Below are 17,012 nucleotides of genomic sequence, written 5' to 3' on the forward strand. Positions count from 1 at the left end.
ATATATATATATATATATATATATATATACTAGGTGCTTCATCGCGCCCTACTGGCGCTCTTCACACCGTCGCAAGGGGCTACGCCCCCTTAACCCTTGCACGCCTTTCTGGGGTTCAATATTTGTATTATATGGAGTATTACCTGCATTCCTTTGTTAGTGGTTAAATATTGCACAATGAAAGGGCGTGCGATGGTGAAGGAGGCGCAGCCCCGTGCGACGGCGTGAACAGCGCCTGCAGGGCACGATGTACAGAATGTAGCAGGTGCGGGGGGGACTGCGGATGGGGGAGGGTGTCTGTAGATGCTGCGGGTGGAAGGGGGCGGATGCAGGGTGTGGGGGACCTGGATGGGGAAGGCTCGGGAGGTGCTGCGGGTGGGGGAGGGACAGAGGATTGGCGGCTGCAGATGGGGGAGGGGTCCAGAGGCACTGCAGGTGGGGGAGGGGCAGGGGAGGGGCAGATGCGGGGATGTTGCGGATGGGTGAAGGGTCCTGAGGTGCTGTGGGATGGGAAGGGGCGGGGGTGCCGGGGGTGGGGTAGGGGGTCCGGAGGCACCGCGGGTGGGGGAGGGGCAGGTGCGGGTGGTGCGGCGGATGGGGAAGGGGGTCCGGAGACGCTGCAGGTGGTGGAGGGACGGGTGCGGGGGTGCCTTGGGTGGGGGAGTGGCGGGTGTGGGGGGGACCGCAGATGGGGGAGGGTGTCTGCAGATGCTGCGGGTGGAGGGGGAGACATATATGGGGGGTGGATGGTGGAGGGGGTCTGGAGGTGCTGTGGGTGGTGGAGGGGCGGATGAGTGGGAGCCGCGGGTGGTGTAGGGGGTCTGGAGGCACAGCGTGTGGGGGAGGGGTGGGGTGCCGCATGTGGTGGAGGGGAAGGTGCGGAGGTGTGGTGCACTGGGGAGGGGTCTGGAGTCGCTGCGGGTACTGTACCTGCCAAAAAGGTAGTTGGAGGGTATGCAGTAACAGGGCCAGGACAGGTTTGACAGGGTCAGAACAGGGGTGACGGGGCCAGGACAGGGGTGACGGGGCCAGAACAGGGGTGACGGGGCCAGGACAGGGGCGACGGGGCCAGGAAAGAAATGACAGGGACAGGATAGGGGTGACAGGGTAGGGGAGGCAGGACCAGGATAGGGTTGACAGGGCAAGCACAGGGGTGACAGGGCCAGGATAGGGGTGACAGGGCCAGGGTAGGGGAGGCAGGACCAGGATAGGGTTGACAGGGCAAGCACAGGGGTGACAGGACCAGGATAGGGGTGACAGGGCCAGGATAAGGGTGAAAGGGCCAGGATAAGGGTGAAAGGGCAAGGCCAGGGGTGACAGGGCAAGGCCAGGGGTGACAGGGACAGGGTAGGGGTGACAGGGCCAGGGTAGGGGCGGCAGGACCAGGACAGGGTGACAGGGCCAGGATAGGGTGGACAGGGCAAGCACAAGGGTGACAGGGCCAGGATAGGAGTGACAGGGCCAGGATAAGGGTGAAAGGGCAAGGCCAGGGGTGACAGGGACATGACAGAACACAGGGCACGGGAGAGATTGGTATTTGGGCTGCTGGAGACTTGGCATGGCTGACTCTCTCAGGCTGGAGTCCTGCTTCCTCTGCCCGTCCGCATCCCTCCCCCCACTCCTCAGTCACACACCGCGGACCTCGCGTGGCTGCCAGACACTGTGGTAAGGGGAGACTGGGAGTGACTGGTTAGCCCCCAGGAGACGCTGTGGCTGGAGGGAGGAGGGGGTCATAGCATGCACGCGGCGCGGACCTCGCGGCTGCCGGGCACTGTGGTAAGGGGAGACTGGGAGTGACTGGTTAGCCCCCAGGAGACGCTGCGGCTGGATGGAGGAGGGGGTTGGAGCCTGCAAGCAGCGCGGACTTCTGCAGCGCTGCCCGCCGGCTAAAGTGTGAGAAGGAGCTGGGCGCACCTCACTGTGGGCGGCAGCACTGCAGCTAGCGGTGGGGTTGCCGGGGCTGGAGATAACAGAGGCAGTACGGAACCTGCACAGCGGCAGGTGCCCCACAAAACTGCAGCTAAGAAGCGTGGAGTGTGCCAGAAAGTGACGCTCCTCCGCGCCAGAGAGCCCCTGCTGAGTATGCTGATGTGGGGGGTCAAGCACACAGTAAGCCAGTGCCCGTCTGTCTGTACGGCATACCCCCTCACACACCCCCATACCTCCCAACTGTCCCGATTTTCGCGGGACAGTCCCTTTTTTTGGGTCTGTCCCGCTGTCCCACCCGCGGGCCGCAGTGTCCCGCGGTGAAGGGGGGGGGGGCAGTTGGGAAACTCCTGTACTCGCTGTTCTGCTTAGCAGAGCAGCGGTGAATAGACGCTGTGCGCATGCGCACAGCGTCTATTTAGTGGAGACAGAAGGAGAGGGGGCATGCCAGCAGCTTACAGAGCGCTGGGCATCTCCCCTCACTGACGAAAATGGGGGCGTGGCTTGCGATCGTGGGTCCTCCGTGAAGCCACACCCCCTTTTCATTGGCCATGCCCCCTTTTCGCTGCGCGTGTGTCCCTCCTGCCTGAAGAAAGTTGGGAGGTATGCCCCTGCCTGTGCCATGCCCATACCATCTGCTTCTGCTCCTAGTCTCCTATAGATTTGCCCAGATCTGTGACTCCTTTGACTAACCCCGCCCAGTGATGTGACTCCACCCAGCGTTAGCAAATGAGGCACAAAGTCACAGATCTGGGCTAATATATAGGATTGATAGTCAGTTATCTACCTTTTAACATTAGCTATATACTAATACCGTGTAGCCGTAATGGCCGCTAAACCACGTGCACGTGCTACGCCCTCCGTACGCTATTTGCGTATGAAGGCCTCGCACGTGGTACGCAAATTACGTACACACGCTACGCTGGGTGTACGGAATACACACAGCGAGCGTACACACAGACAGCAACCTTTATAAACTTTAAACACAGAATATGTTCACACTGTATACCTTGGTACTGTAACACTGTAATAATGTACTGCTTATAGACCTTCTTAACCTTGTTAATATAAAAGCTGCTTGAGCGATTGAGACGCTCCAAATACCCTCAGCAATGTAATAAACACACAATACCTTGCTAAGGTTCCAAAACCTTTACTAACGAGATTTAGTTATGCAAAAAGGGAAAATACAGTTCACATCTTACACACTACAGGCTAACATCAATACCTAAACATGATAACTACACATATACAATATACAACAGTTTAACAATAACAGAGAGAGAGAGTATGGCAAATACAAACAGAGAACAAGTTGGTTACAGAGAAAAACTTACACACTGGGGAATGATCGCTGCGCAGTCCTGGTCACCAGCTCCATAGTTAGTCAGTGATGAAAACCTTTTGTGGAGAGTAGACTGAGCTGGCCCAAACTGGCTGTTCCTTATATACACTGCATACAGTACACTACAAAGGGACCTATATCTCATTGTTCATTGGACACAGGAATCTGTCTTCACATTACAACAAAAGGTCATAGGTTTGTTTGAACAGGTGGGCTGTGACTATTCCAGACTGCTCAGGTGGGAGGGAATCTCAGGATTCCCACCACATGGACAATGAACCGCAAATATAGTAAATGTCCAGAAACTATTTATAGACATAACTATACGCAGGAGCAATTAATCTCTACCTAACCAGCACCGGATTGTTTCTAATAAAATACTCTTCGGTTAGGTACCAAACACCATCGCTCAGACCCTATCTGACCCTTCGTATCATGCAAAGAGGAATTCCTTTGTTCATGAACCAGTTATACTAAACAAACTTACAGTTATTATTAAGGGGACCATTACCTATAAAACATACTATTCAGATTAACTATGTAACGATCGAGTCGCCCACCAGACGCACACAAACTCTACCGTAAATGCACATACCACACGCCTGAGCGCACGACCGTGGAGGCGCCGTCACGCAACTGCGAATATGCGCACGCACGGGAGAGAATGTGCACGTGCAGCGGGCAAGCGCATGGGGTTAATATATGGCAACGTGCAGCATGATATTTTTCGACTTTGACAGTCCACCCTTTGGCAGTCATCAATAACTGCCACTTCCTAAAACAGTTCAAACAGAAAAATATATGTCATCATGTAAATACCTTTTTATGATTGGGTAAAGGGAGGAGAGGAGAAGATGGGAAAAATATGACCTAGTGAGATAGTAGAAGCGTGTGTGTATGAATCCATGTTTGAGGGGTCATGTATCATCGTGCCGTACGTGTTTTAAATCAAGCTTCGAGGTATTGCGAAGTATATATTGAATCCTTCTTATCCCTTATCAAGGGTCTGTGGATGGGCTGTCAAACTCTACCGAGCTCTTTTCAGCTTTTGGTTGCAACAAATGGGGGAGCACATTTAGTTGATGATACATGAAGGGGGGAACATGTGAATGCTGATATATGTGTCTATATTCCCTGTCGACTATGTGTGTCATTACCTGGAGGTTGTAGAGATGAAGATAAGAAACAATCGTTATAAATGCAGTCGTAAACTATGTGAGTTTATATAAACAGTCGCCGATTGAGGTCTTGTCTGATGTCTTGTCTTGATGTACATGTTGTCTGATGTCTCTCGGTGCTTTTGCTATAAATAGCGAGCAAAAGCTTTTCCATTGTCCATAAAATTACAGTCTCTAAAGTATTGGGCTATCGTAAAAGTTAAAGTCACTAGGGATATTGGGGGGCTTGTGGCATAGTTCATCAATGGTCTGTATAAAAGAGGTTGTCAAATTCTTCTTCCAAGCGGATGTCTTTGTACCTTGGAGGAAAACAAAGGAGAAACGGGTGAAAGAAACGGACCGTGGAATCACATTTTCATCACAACATTGTCTCTATTGTTGGGTCATAAATCAAATTAGTTGTTGTTATTACAGTGTCCTCGCTCCTCAGACTCATCACTCTGGTACTACCTTTACACTTCGTTAAAGTCCAAACGCATCTAAATATCAGGCCAACCAATATGACGACTCCCAGAATACACAAGAGAAATTTCCCTACGTCCATTATAATACCTTGGGTCCATTCTCCTAAACCAGAGAACCAATTTCGTGGGTTCAACCATGACACCCAACTGGTCAGCTCATTACCCACAGCAGCGAGTGTGAGATTGTGTTTCCTTCGAAACTCCCACTTTAATTGCAAAATGTCATCCATCTTTTGGTCTATGACCTCGGCTGGGTCCTCCGTGCTGTTTGTAATGTACGTGCAGCACTTTATTCCATATTGAGTTGCCAGGGTAACACAATACCCGCCTGTCACAGCTGTGAGGTAATTGAGAATCATCCTATGCTGGACCAGTTCTGTTTTGTAGGCTTGTAACTCTCTCCCAGTATACCTGAATGTGTCGTCATATATTTCGGTGATATTGTCTAACAAATTTGCTAGCGCAGATATATATCTATAGTTTAACACTCCTCTGGCGGTACGAGTGATATCTAACGCGAGTAGGACTTGAATCCCGGTGGATTCATGGATCAGGTCAGAGGCCGGATGCTCTGTTCTTTCTATCAGGTGCCGTTTAACGACATGCTCGTAATGAGTGTGAGTATAAGGAGCTTGGGCACTGCGGTGAATGTCTTTCATTTTTATATGGGATACAGTCATTACTTCAGGCAGTACTTTTCCAATGCAACACAATCCCTCTGAGTTTGGGGCAAGGAACCTATACGCCTTCCTCCCACATATGAAATATGAATCATCGGGGAGAACATATGGGACGGAGTATGACATAACCATGTTACAAATTTTCCATGTGAAATCTCCTAACCCTAACTCTCCCATCTGTCTAGTACACGTATCCGGTTGTACGATATGTGCACAGTATCCTGGTGATACTTCTCCAACTCGCATGGTCCTACTTCCTAGAGTGTACCTATACCGGAAATATCTTCCACTGTTGGCTATCTGGCGTATAAGCTCTGTGTCTATGGGCATTCTATCGGCTCTATATTAAAATGTCATGGTTTGATTACTCCATGACACTTCCCAATTTCCCGGCTTTCGGGGATTGGAAATGTTAAAGCATACTAAGGACCTATCCACATGATATTGGTGGAGCTTCAAACTAGGAGGACTAGAGATATTAAACCTCTTGTCCACCGGCCTCCCACCACTTAACTCAAGTACCTCTCCTACAGTTAAAGGGAATGGTACTAGTCCTGATTTGCTGTGACCTTGAGGTACTTGAGAGCATACCCAACAGTCTGTCTGGTTTAACACTTTACCCACTAAGGAGTGATAGTCACTCAATGGATGCCGGTCCATGTGGATATTAAAACTGGACTGACATTTCTTGATGCACCCATCCTCAACTATATTGTCACAGTGCCTACAGATGCAGTTCTCTTCAGCTAACAATCCTTCACAATTCCTTCTATTGTCAATGCTATCAGATCGTTTTCTGATACTCGCCTTTACTCAGTGATTGTGCTGCTCTTGGAAATCTACGCCTCCATCCTGGTCATCAGAACCCATTCCAGATCCTTTCTCGACCTCCATGGTACTCTCACCGAAACAGACTGCTCTAGTCAACATCATGGTCAACAGGAAAATCCGGATCACAGTCTCTTGGGGCAAGTCCATCTTATAGGAGGAAAAGGAGAAATTTGTAATGGGGGTACAAAAAAAAATAATTGAGGGGAAAGAAAAATGTTACGATGTCTTCTAGTCTTGTTGTTCCTCTTGCTCTGTTGTCATCTTAAAGGTGCTGTCTCTCAATCTTCCAAACGAACATTCTGGTGATACAATATTCCTTCCAAATCTGCGATCTTTCTGTAAGGAGCAAAAATCTTGCATTACCATTTGTCTAACTGATGTGTGACATACCATCTGTAAAGCATGAGAACATGAGAGAGAAGAGGGGAAAAAAAACAAACGAGAGAGAGAACAATTCATATATATGTTACCTAAAACAACAAACAAAAAAACATTGTCAGATCTTCCGTTCACCATCAGGCTGTCACACCATCACATCCATTGGTATCTTTGCGCAGTCTCCCCCCCACCAGTATTTCCACACTTCACCCTTTTGTGCCTGGCCAGGACACACCGATGTCGGTAGGTCACACTGGGGTTAGATAGACTTCTGCAAAGACCAAGTAGCTATGTGATGTTTGAGTTCTGCCGATGAACGTCAGAGATGGGGAAAAAGAAACATTTACAGATAAATTACAAAGTTTACCCGGCCGTTCCTGAGTCTACACGGAACTGACCTCCCAATATCATTAACTGTAACCTCAGGCTTACTATCAAGGCTACTGATTTACTGGCTGCAAATTACAGGTGCGGCCCAAAATTCTTCTTATATGATCCCTGATTACAATTTCGTGTATCATGACTCTGCTCGTGTTCTTGTCTAGGGGGTCTGACTTTATGTGGGCTGTTACAGTTGCTGGCATAATGCCCTTCTCTTTTACAAAGATAACAAACCCTTGGCTTCCTTCATGTGCCAGGGGCCTGGGGTTTTGGTCGATTTGATGCCTCCTCTAGTGCTTGGATGCTCATCACCATCAACCGCTCTCCCTGTGCTTCCCTGGTTCTTTGGATATTACGGTCATGCTCGATAGCGGACTCTCTTAATGCAGCCACCGAGATACCTCTCCAGTTAGGTAGAGAGGTCTGTACCCTGATTCTTAGTGTGTCTTTTAAGCCGTCCATTAATACGGACACAGCTACCTCCCTATGATGTACATTTGTTTTGATGTCCGTGATCCCAGTGTATCTAGATATTTCCTGCAGTGCTCGATGGAAATATTCCGCTGCCATTTCACCTTCTTTTTGTCTAATGGAGAAAATTTTGTTCCACTCGACAATAGTTGGGAAATATACTCCTAATTGCAGATTGATTCTTTTCACATTATCTTGGTTGTACGCATCCGTAAGGGGTACCTCTTCGTCTAATTTACAGTCAGCGATGAATTTCACTGAGTCGACATTGGAGGGTAAACATACCCTCAGCAATGTCCGCCAATCTTTCTTTGTGGGTTCTGCGGCGTTACCTAATTCTTTAATAAACCTCTGACATGCGGCTAGATCTCTCCTGGGATAAGGAAATTCAGACATAATTGTCCTCAATTCCATCCGGGACCAGGGACAATGCATAGCAATGTCTCTGACGGGAGTGACTCCCTGAGCGTCAGTCTGTCCATTTGGGACTGTGATCACCCTGACAGGGTTAAGTTCAACTACATCATCTTGTGTTGGCTCTACAATATGAGGTACATTTGTTTGTGCGTGATATATAACACCGTACGTACCTGTGGACACGACCTCACCTGACCCTCCGTTAGGGGGTTCGACTACTGCCTTTACCGATGGGTCGCGTCCACCTGGATGTCTTGTATGATGGCTGCTGGAAAAGGTGCCGACATCGTGCTGGGCTCACTTTCTTGCTTGTAATCCTGAGGGAAGTTTAACATGGAGTGCAACTTGCACGGGTTAACAGTTGTACATTTAACAGTTTTACTTTTATCATTGTTACATTCGTTACAATTATTCTTATCATCTATACAGTTACTAAGTGCATGTTTATCATACACCAGTGTGCCATTCTCTGTAACCACTTTCTCTCTTGTTGCCATATTTTTCTTACCAAAGTGAGAGTCAGCTGTGTAAGCTAATTCCCTTTGTATCTCACCTTCTTGTTGCCATATCTGTAAACAATCATAATGTCTAATCCGTTGCTTCCCGGATTTTATGAGACAGATCCTTCTCCTTAAATTATGCAATACCTCTGAGTCAAAACTACCTATCCCAGGAAATGGTGCTTTATCCCCCACAGTCATTCGTGTCCATTCATCACAAAAGGTCTCAGTGTGGGGACCATACTTCCCCCACATTACTAACCGAGCAGACGCTCGGGGTCTGCAAGCCTCTTCAGTCTGAACCCTGACTGCTAAACGTCCCTGTGTTGTGCACTTGGCTTCCATTGTGGACCTTTTTAACACAGAAAAACTTCCTAAAATGCACCAAACACAGAAGTCTACGGTGGAAGTTTTCCAAGCTCTTCCACCAGCTTCTTCTGCTCCGAGTACAACGAATCCGCCCCTTTTAGCAGACCCACGTAATCGTTGCAGGCCCTACCAGCGAAAATTCCTTACCTTTATATTTTACACAAATCACGCTTGCATGTGCTCCCTTCAACACGCATGAGGGCAATTTAAATATACGACCTCATATCACGTTGCGTTATTGGTCACACATACAACCGTGCGGTCCAATCGTACCACTTATAGACACTTGTTGCCTATAAATGGTAGGATCATTGGAGTCTCCCTACTGTGCTCCAAAACAGCCGGAGCGTAATACCATGAAAACTTTATCACACTTCGTCGCACTTGTTCACCAAGACCGTGCACGCACGTTTTCACCTAGACCGTGCTCATCACGTATTCACCTAGACCGTGATTCACCAAGACTTACTTCACCAAGATTTACTTCACCAAGATTTCACCAAGATTTACTTCACCAAGATTTACTTCACCAAGATTTACTTCACCAAGACTTACTTCACCAAGACTTACTTCACCAAGACTTCACCAAGATTTCACCAAGACTTCACCAAGAGGAGTTCAATACACTCATACCGTTTTCAACCCACTATCATTCTATAGTTTTCTGATCAGAAAAAAATAATAATCATTTCCCGTAATCTGATAGCTCTCCCCAGAGGCATTACAGTAAAGTAAGGTATTTAAACTAAATTTTGGAAACTGAAATCAATTTGTGCTATTATCGCGTTGCTTCCGTATCGCCTACTAAAACAATACTATCGTGTGATTTGTATTATGTGGGCGTACCCATACGCTCCGTTGCGTAATATACGCTACATGTGTAAGCCCTTGCGCCGCGTACGCTTGTCCCGCCCTTTGTTAGGGACACGTGTACACAGGCCAGACACGTCCACAAAAATACAACTAACACGTTTATATCAATGTAAATGATCTTTAACTGTAATCATCTACCGAGCACCACACAGATCTTTCCTTGTATCTTTAGGCAAAGCCGTGTGCGTGTTTTACAAATTACTCCTTTACGTATTATTTTTACTTTTAACTACCAATAGCAACAAATCTTTCTCAGCACGTTATCAATTATAAATGGCAAACAGGAAAGTGAGATATGTGAAAATACACAGATGAAAATGCAATTCTAAATTAATCTAATAACATACATTGATGTAAGCACGCACATATAGATATTACATATATGAGACCCTATTCAGTGCTTCTAATTTGCATATGAATGTGCTTTTTAACCATCTGTGAAGGCGATTTCTTTCACTGCTGGGAGAGAAAAAAAAACAAAACCCAGTTACACAGGTTCATTTGCATTTCCCTGGTCTAATGCAGACAACACAGCACCACTGAAAGTGACTTATACAGCTACACTGGATATATGGCAGCAGAGGACACCTTTGATTGTTAGTGAGCCCGGTAGGCGGTTTTCCTGCTGGGCTACCCGACCCTTAGGTGGTGGTGTCAGGGACAGACAGGGAAGCTGCAGCGCAGCGACATGCCTAATGAAGGTAATACAGCACTGACCACAGGGACTGGAGCAAATGACGGGGTAAAAGAAGGCGGGAGGGGTTGGGGGCCTGTTAATTGTTTTCTTACTTAAAAGCATTATTAGGTGCTGTGGTCCCATTTTTTGTACCCCTGATCCTTGGGGCCTCCTGAACCTCGAGGTCCTGTAAGGGTGTCCCATTTGTTCCCCCTGTCGCCAGGCCTGCAGAGATCATCACAGTGACAGCTAGATAATACACAGAGCATCGCAATGATGGCCAGATAATACAGAGAGCATCGCAATGATGGCCAGATAATACAGAGAGCATCGCAATGATGGCCAGATAATACAGAGAGCATTGTAGTGGCCACCATATAATGCAGAGAGCATTGCAGTTATGACCATAAAAGACAAGAGAGCATCGTAGTAACCCCAATATAATACAGGGAGCATTTCTGTAATACTGTATACAGAGAATTACATCCAGTATACAGTATTATAGAGGTGCTGTGGCGCAACTGTCAGTGACATATACTGAGAATTACATGCTTTACAAAGGATTACACAAGTGGTACTGTGCAGCTGTCAGTGACATATACTGAGAATTGCATGCTTTACAAAGGATTACACAAGTGGTACTGTGCAGCTGTCAGTGACACATACGGAGAATGACATGCTTTACAAAGGATTACACAAGTGGTACTGTGCAGCTGTCAGTGACATATACTGAGACTTACATGCTTTACAAAGGATTACACAAGTGGTACTGTGCAGCTGTCAGTGACATATACCGAGACTTAAATCCAGTATACAGTATTACATAATTGGTGTGGCACAGCTGTCAGTGACATATACTAAGAACTACATCCACTATACAGGAATATAGAAGTGTTGGCTGCAAGGGTATAGCTAACATAGGTGCAGGCAGTGCAGCTGCTATGGGGCCCAGAGCTGAGAGGGCCCACCTTCCCTACCAAAGTTACATGTGTTATATACATTTTTCAACATTTGGGTGGTACATAGAGACCCTTACAAACTTTTGCCTTGGGGCCTACAATATATCTAGTTATGCCCCTGGAACTGCTCATTGTAATGTGGCATAAAATGAACTGGAGGGGATTATAATATTATATAATGTGAACTGGTGCACTGTAAGGTGGTACAATATGAAGTGGAGGCAGCATAGTCTGACAAAATATGAACTGGGGACACTGTATGTCATAATGTAAATTGGGGGTAATATGTTGTATAATGTGACCTAGGGCACTATTATGGTTCATAAAATAACTAGGGCACTATTATTGGGCATAAAATTAACAACTGCTGTGGAGAGGTGTCTCTTTAGAAGCATTGGCACAAGGGCCCCTTCAAAATGTTGCTATGGGGCCCACAAATTTCTGGCTACGCCCCTGGTTGGCTGTGTTATCTATATTATTGCATCTAGTCTGTGGATTACAGCTCCCAGCTCAGCTCTGCAAAAATAAAAGAGCAACAATGTAATTTGAGTGACAAGATGCAGAGATTAACCCTTTCGGTGACTGCTGCCCAGGGATCACACAACCTCTATTTATAGGGCTCAATTCGAGCAGGTACAGGTATATCCCCTACTTACTGTACCGTGGGATTCTCAGATATTTTCTTGCAATTCACCATATACATAGAAACATAGCAATTAACAGCAGATAAGAACCACATGGCCCATCCTGTCTGCTCTTTATCGTTAAGGCATTAGGGTTAGTTTAGAGGTCTGGGTTAGGGTCAGGTCCGGCAATAGAAAGCTTGAGGCCGGTACACTGATATCTCTGGTACCCCCCACAACACCGACATTCTGGCTGCCACCTCCGGGCGCCCTCAGGCCGCTGCTATAAGAGGATCAGTCAGGCGGGACCAGAAGGTGCTGGCGGGCAGCAGAAACTGCGGGTGAGACTGTCAGAGAATTCTCACCCTATGCAGCAGCGGCAATGGGAGGTGGCGCCCTTAGAGCTTGGCACAGTACACAGCTGGGTAATTTGCATTATTGGCAGGCTGACCCTGGCAGCTGCATATACTGCTGTTCAATCATGGAGTATACCAGATACATACACTACAGTTCTCTCCAACAGTACAGCAGGCGCATATACTACAGTCAGTCTTCTCCAGGAGGGGGTGCCAGGTCAGCACTGTGGGGGCAGGTTGTGAAACAAGTGTGCGGTGCGGGGGTACGTGATGGCGCAATCATGTCATCATGGCTCCGCCCCCACTATGCAATGCCGCAGTTATTGGCATTGTAAGCAGGGAGCTGGACCATGATGACATGATCCAGGAAAGTAGGCAATTATAATATACTACTGTTCTCTCCTAACCAGATCCATGCAGTATTGTTTTCTCCAGGACTAAAGCAAGCACATATTGTATACAACCCCTGACAAGTCAGGTGCATCTGACGTATACGGCCGGCAGGGGTGTATCTAGGGGTCTGAGCGCCCCTGGCAAAGTAAGCGACTGGCGCCCCCCATATTTGAAATAGGGAAGGTGCATGTGCAAAAAAGGGACATGATCTTGTGGGAAAGGGGCATGACCATACAATAGTTCCCCCAATTCAAATTACGCTACACAGTAGTAACCCTTATACACATCATGCCCACACAGTAGCAGTTCCCTCTACACATTATGCCCACACAGTAATTCTTATAACACTGAGGAAACATCAGCAGTGCCTGGCCTGGATGAGGACACACTGCCACCCAAGGCCAGGTAGTATAATCAAATAGTAGTGCAAAGAAATGCAGTGCAGTGCACTACCCAGTGGTGCAAGTAGAAAAAAAGTTAGTGGTACTGTGTGCGCGCGTCCACACCAAAAATGGGTGTGGCCACATGGGGCATGACCAATGAAAATGGGGGCATGATACACATATGACCCCAATACTGCAGTGTCAGATACACATATGCCCCCAATAGTGCCAGATACACATATGCCCTCACAGTGCCAGATACACATATGCCCTCACAGTGCCAGATACACACATGCCCCCAAAGTGACAGATATGCCCCACAGTGCTAGATATGCCCCCACAGTGCCAGATATGCCCTCCACAGTGATAGATATGCCCCCACAGTGCCAGATACACATATTCCCCCACATTGCCAGATATGCCCCCACGTTGCCAGATATGCCCCCACATTGCGATACACATGCCCCCATAGTGCCAGATATGCTCCCACAGTGCCAGATGTGCCCCCACGGTGCTGGATATGCCCCCACGTTGCCAGATATGCCCCCACATTGCCAGATACACATGCCCCCACGTTGCCAGATATGCCCCCCACGTTGCCAGATATGCCCCCACGTTGCCAGATATGCCCCCACATTGCCAGATACACTTGCCCCCACAGTGCCAGGTATGCTCCCATAGTTCCAGATATGCCTCCACATTGCCAGATACACATGCCCCCACAGTGCCAGATATGCTCCCACAGTGCCAGATGTGCCCCTACGGTGTTAGATATGCCCCCACAGTGTCAGATAAACATATGCCCCCACAGTGCTAGATATGCCCCTTAGTAACTGTACGTGACAATAGGATCTTACACAGCAAGTCCAGTTCCGCAATGTATTAATAAAATGTTTTTTACATGTAAAGCATCTCTCTTAACAGAAAAACGCCACTGTCGATAATTCTACGGATGGGAAAACTGAACAAGAGTCGAGTCATAAAAAGACCCAAAACTCTGGTGAGAGTCATGACCACAGCAATCACAGCGGGGGCCGCGAAGAACGTGACCATAAATCTCATCCTGCAACCAACAGGAAGGGGGAGAACCAGCAAAAACATCATCCAATCAACAATAACGGGCCACAAAATGTCATCAACCATAATGGATCATAAACTCAATGATACAAAATGTAAGAGACCAGAAATCTCACTATCTGGTCAACCGTATTGGACCATAAACTCCATTATAGACACAGTATCTGTTGTGTATTGTTCTTTTTTCTTTGCAATATATGTTTATTGTTTTTAAAGTCAGATACAAAATAGCCAAATACAGTATATCTAATGCCGGATACATACGGCGCAATGCAGGAAATGCCCGACATTGACTATACGATGTGGCCGGAGGCTGGCTCCACCGATATAGTCAATGTTGGGCTGCCTGCACAGTCTATTTTTCCTAATTATGCCGATCCCGCGGGACCGCGCATCGGCATCGCAAGGAGTTTCCACACGGTGCGATATGCACTATACTTTCTTCTGATATGGACTATATAGTCCATTTTGGAAGAAATATTGCACAGTGTGAAGGCCCCTTAAATTTGTAATAAAGGCCACACACCACATAGGCTAGTCACAGGAGAACAATCATATTAAAACAGCAGAACTCTGAGTACATTACAAACTAAGTATTGGGAGCAATTGGAAATCAGACGATGGTTAGGACAACACACAAAAGGGAGGGAAGGAGAGGAAAGGAGGGAGAGAGTTGTGAGCCCAGCAGTGCTGATAAATTTAAGGAAGGGGGGGGGGGGGACACAAAGCAACTATCCGAGCCCTGACGGGGGAAGATAGCAGAACTCAACCAGTGATCATAGTAACATAGTATCTAAGGTTGAAAAAAGACAATTGTCCATCGAGTTCAACCTATTTGTGGTCTCCTATGCACGATTATTTTGTATAAAATTTTGACTGAAGTTGATGACTGCCGTTACGTTTTACCCCTTTTTTATAATGACCATAGTGCGTGACTATGCACCATAACCCTGGATATCCTTATCCATTAGGAATTTATCTAACCTATTCTTAAAGGTGTTGACTGAGTCAGCCATTACAACTCCCTCAGGCAGGGAATTCCAAACACGTATCGTCCTTACCGTAAAAAAGCCTTTACGCCGTATTGTGCGGAATCTCCTCTCCTCTAACCTGAGCGAGTGTCCACGAGTTCTCTGTGTTGATCTAACCAAAAACAGGTCCTGCGCAAGATCTGTATATTGTTCCCTTATATATTTGTAAATGTTGATTATGTCCCCTCTTAATCTCCTCTTTTCCAGTGTAAACATGCCTAGTCTTGCAAGCCTTTCCTCGTATTCCAGCGTCTCCATACCCTTAATTAGTTTGGTCGCCTGCCTCTGAACGTTTTCTAGCTCCAGGATATCCTTTTTGTAGTATGGTGCCCAGAATTGTACACAGTATTCAAGGTGTGGCCTCACAAGTGATTTATATAACGGGTGTATAATACTCTCGTCCCTTTGCATCAATTCCCTGTTTTATGCATGCTAATATCTTATTAGCCTTCTTTGCTGCAGTCCTGCTTTGGGTACTACTGCTTAGTTTGCTATCTATGAGGACACCTAAGTCCTTTTCCAGTACAGAATCCCCTAATTTTACCCCATTTAGTAGGTATGTGTTATTTTTGTTCTTGTTACCACAGTGCATTACCTTACACTTGTCTGTATTGATCATTAAATGGGGTCTTGAGGACTTGAATTCCAACCATGGGTGCCAAGTATGGGAGAACTTCCTCATTGGTCTCATACGGTGGTCCTCCATAGACATGTACTTATCTATTCTGGCAAATCACTCCTTGAGCATTGAGGGGGGAGGGCGCACGGGGAAGGGGGGGGGGGAGTAGATTACAAGCGAACAGGGATCAAGGCTTTCTTCAGCACTATGAAGAAACTTTAACAAGAACTTTTGGTAGGTTGCCAGAGGACCAGGGTATAGGTTTAGAAGCCAGAAAGAGGGATCAGAGGGGGTCTCTCTGCTCACTATCGACTTGGGAAGAGATATCAGAGGGGCGGACAAGACTGCAGTTCCACCAAATAGGTAATGGGGAACCGACCGCCATGGTACAATGCTAGCAACAGTGATCACCCAAAGTAATAGCCTCACCTGCTCCTTAGTCCTGGCAGACACGCAATTTTGATGTCACATGTTTGGGGGGCAGGGCTGGCACTGGCGCATTTTTGGTGTTATATGGCCATGAGTCTACTCAGTGGCTTCTGATATCCTTATATTTGACAGTACATTACAGTAATACATGTAAGTTGTGTGTTCTACCATAATATTCTACATACAGGGCCGTTGAAACATGCGGTAGACCAGGGTGATTAGGAGGGGTGTGGCCAAATCTGGGAGGCATGACCATGCCGACTGATAAAGCTAGATATTTATCTTATATAAAACCCTTTATGAGGTCTAAGAACACTGTACGCTATTTACGTATGAAGTACCGTAAGGGTACGCTCGTTGCGTAACAATCGCTTAGCCGTGGTCGAGACGCTCAAGCGTCACGTTCGCTCACGGCCAAGAGATCACAGGCAGGCACGCTATTGGCTGCTGACTAACGTAATGGTTCACTATAGCGTAACGGACGCTGTATCGGGAGCGGGCTGCTCGAGCGATACAGACGCTCACGAGAATACGCTGTTGGTATCGGACACCCTTATAGGTGAGCGACTACCGTAATGCTACGCTATCAGCGTAGCGGACGCTCGAGACCACGAGGAGATCACGAGCGGCGCAGACGCTCACAATGTTAAACC

At 47.2% G+C, this 17,012-nt stretch overlaps 1 protein-coding gene across 3 annotated transcripts in view; it reads left to right on the forward strand.

Annotated features, from left to right (window-relative positions):
* Window positions 1-14,443, forward strand: part of LOC134957469 (selenoprotein Pb-like) — a 31,597-nt gene extending 17,154 nt beyond the window's left edge. For all 3 annotated transcript variants that reach the window (XM_063939430.1, XM_063939428.1, XM_063939429.1), the window contains exon 5: window positions 14,128-14,443. In XM_063939430.1, the coding sequence (XP_063795500.1) occupies window positions 14,128-14,358 (231 nt within the window). In that variant the 3' untranslated portion in view covers window positions 14,359-14,443. The remainder of the gene's footprint in view (window positions 1-14,127) is intronic.
* Window positions 14,444-17,012: the final 2,569 nt, after the last annotated feature.

Source organism: Pseudophryne corroboree, chromosome 9 (assembly GCF_028390025.1).
Source record: "Pseudophryne corroboree isolate aPseCor3 chromosome 9, aPseCor3.hap2, whole genome shotgun sequence".
Lineage (NCBI taxonomy): Eukaryota > Metazoa > Chordata > Amphibia > Anura > Myobatrachidae > Pseudophryne > Pseudophryne corroboree.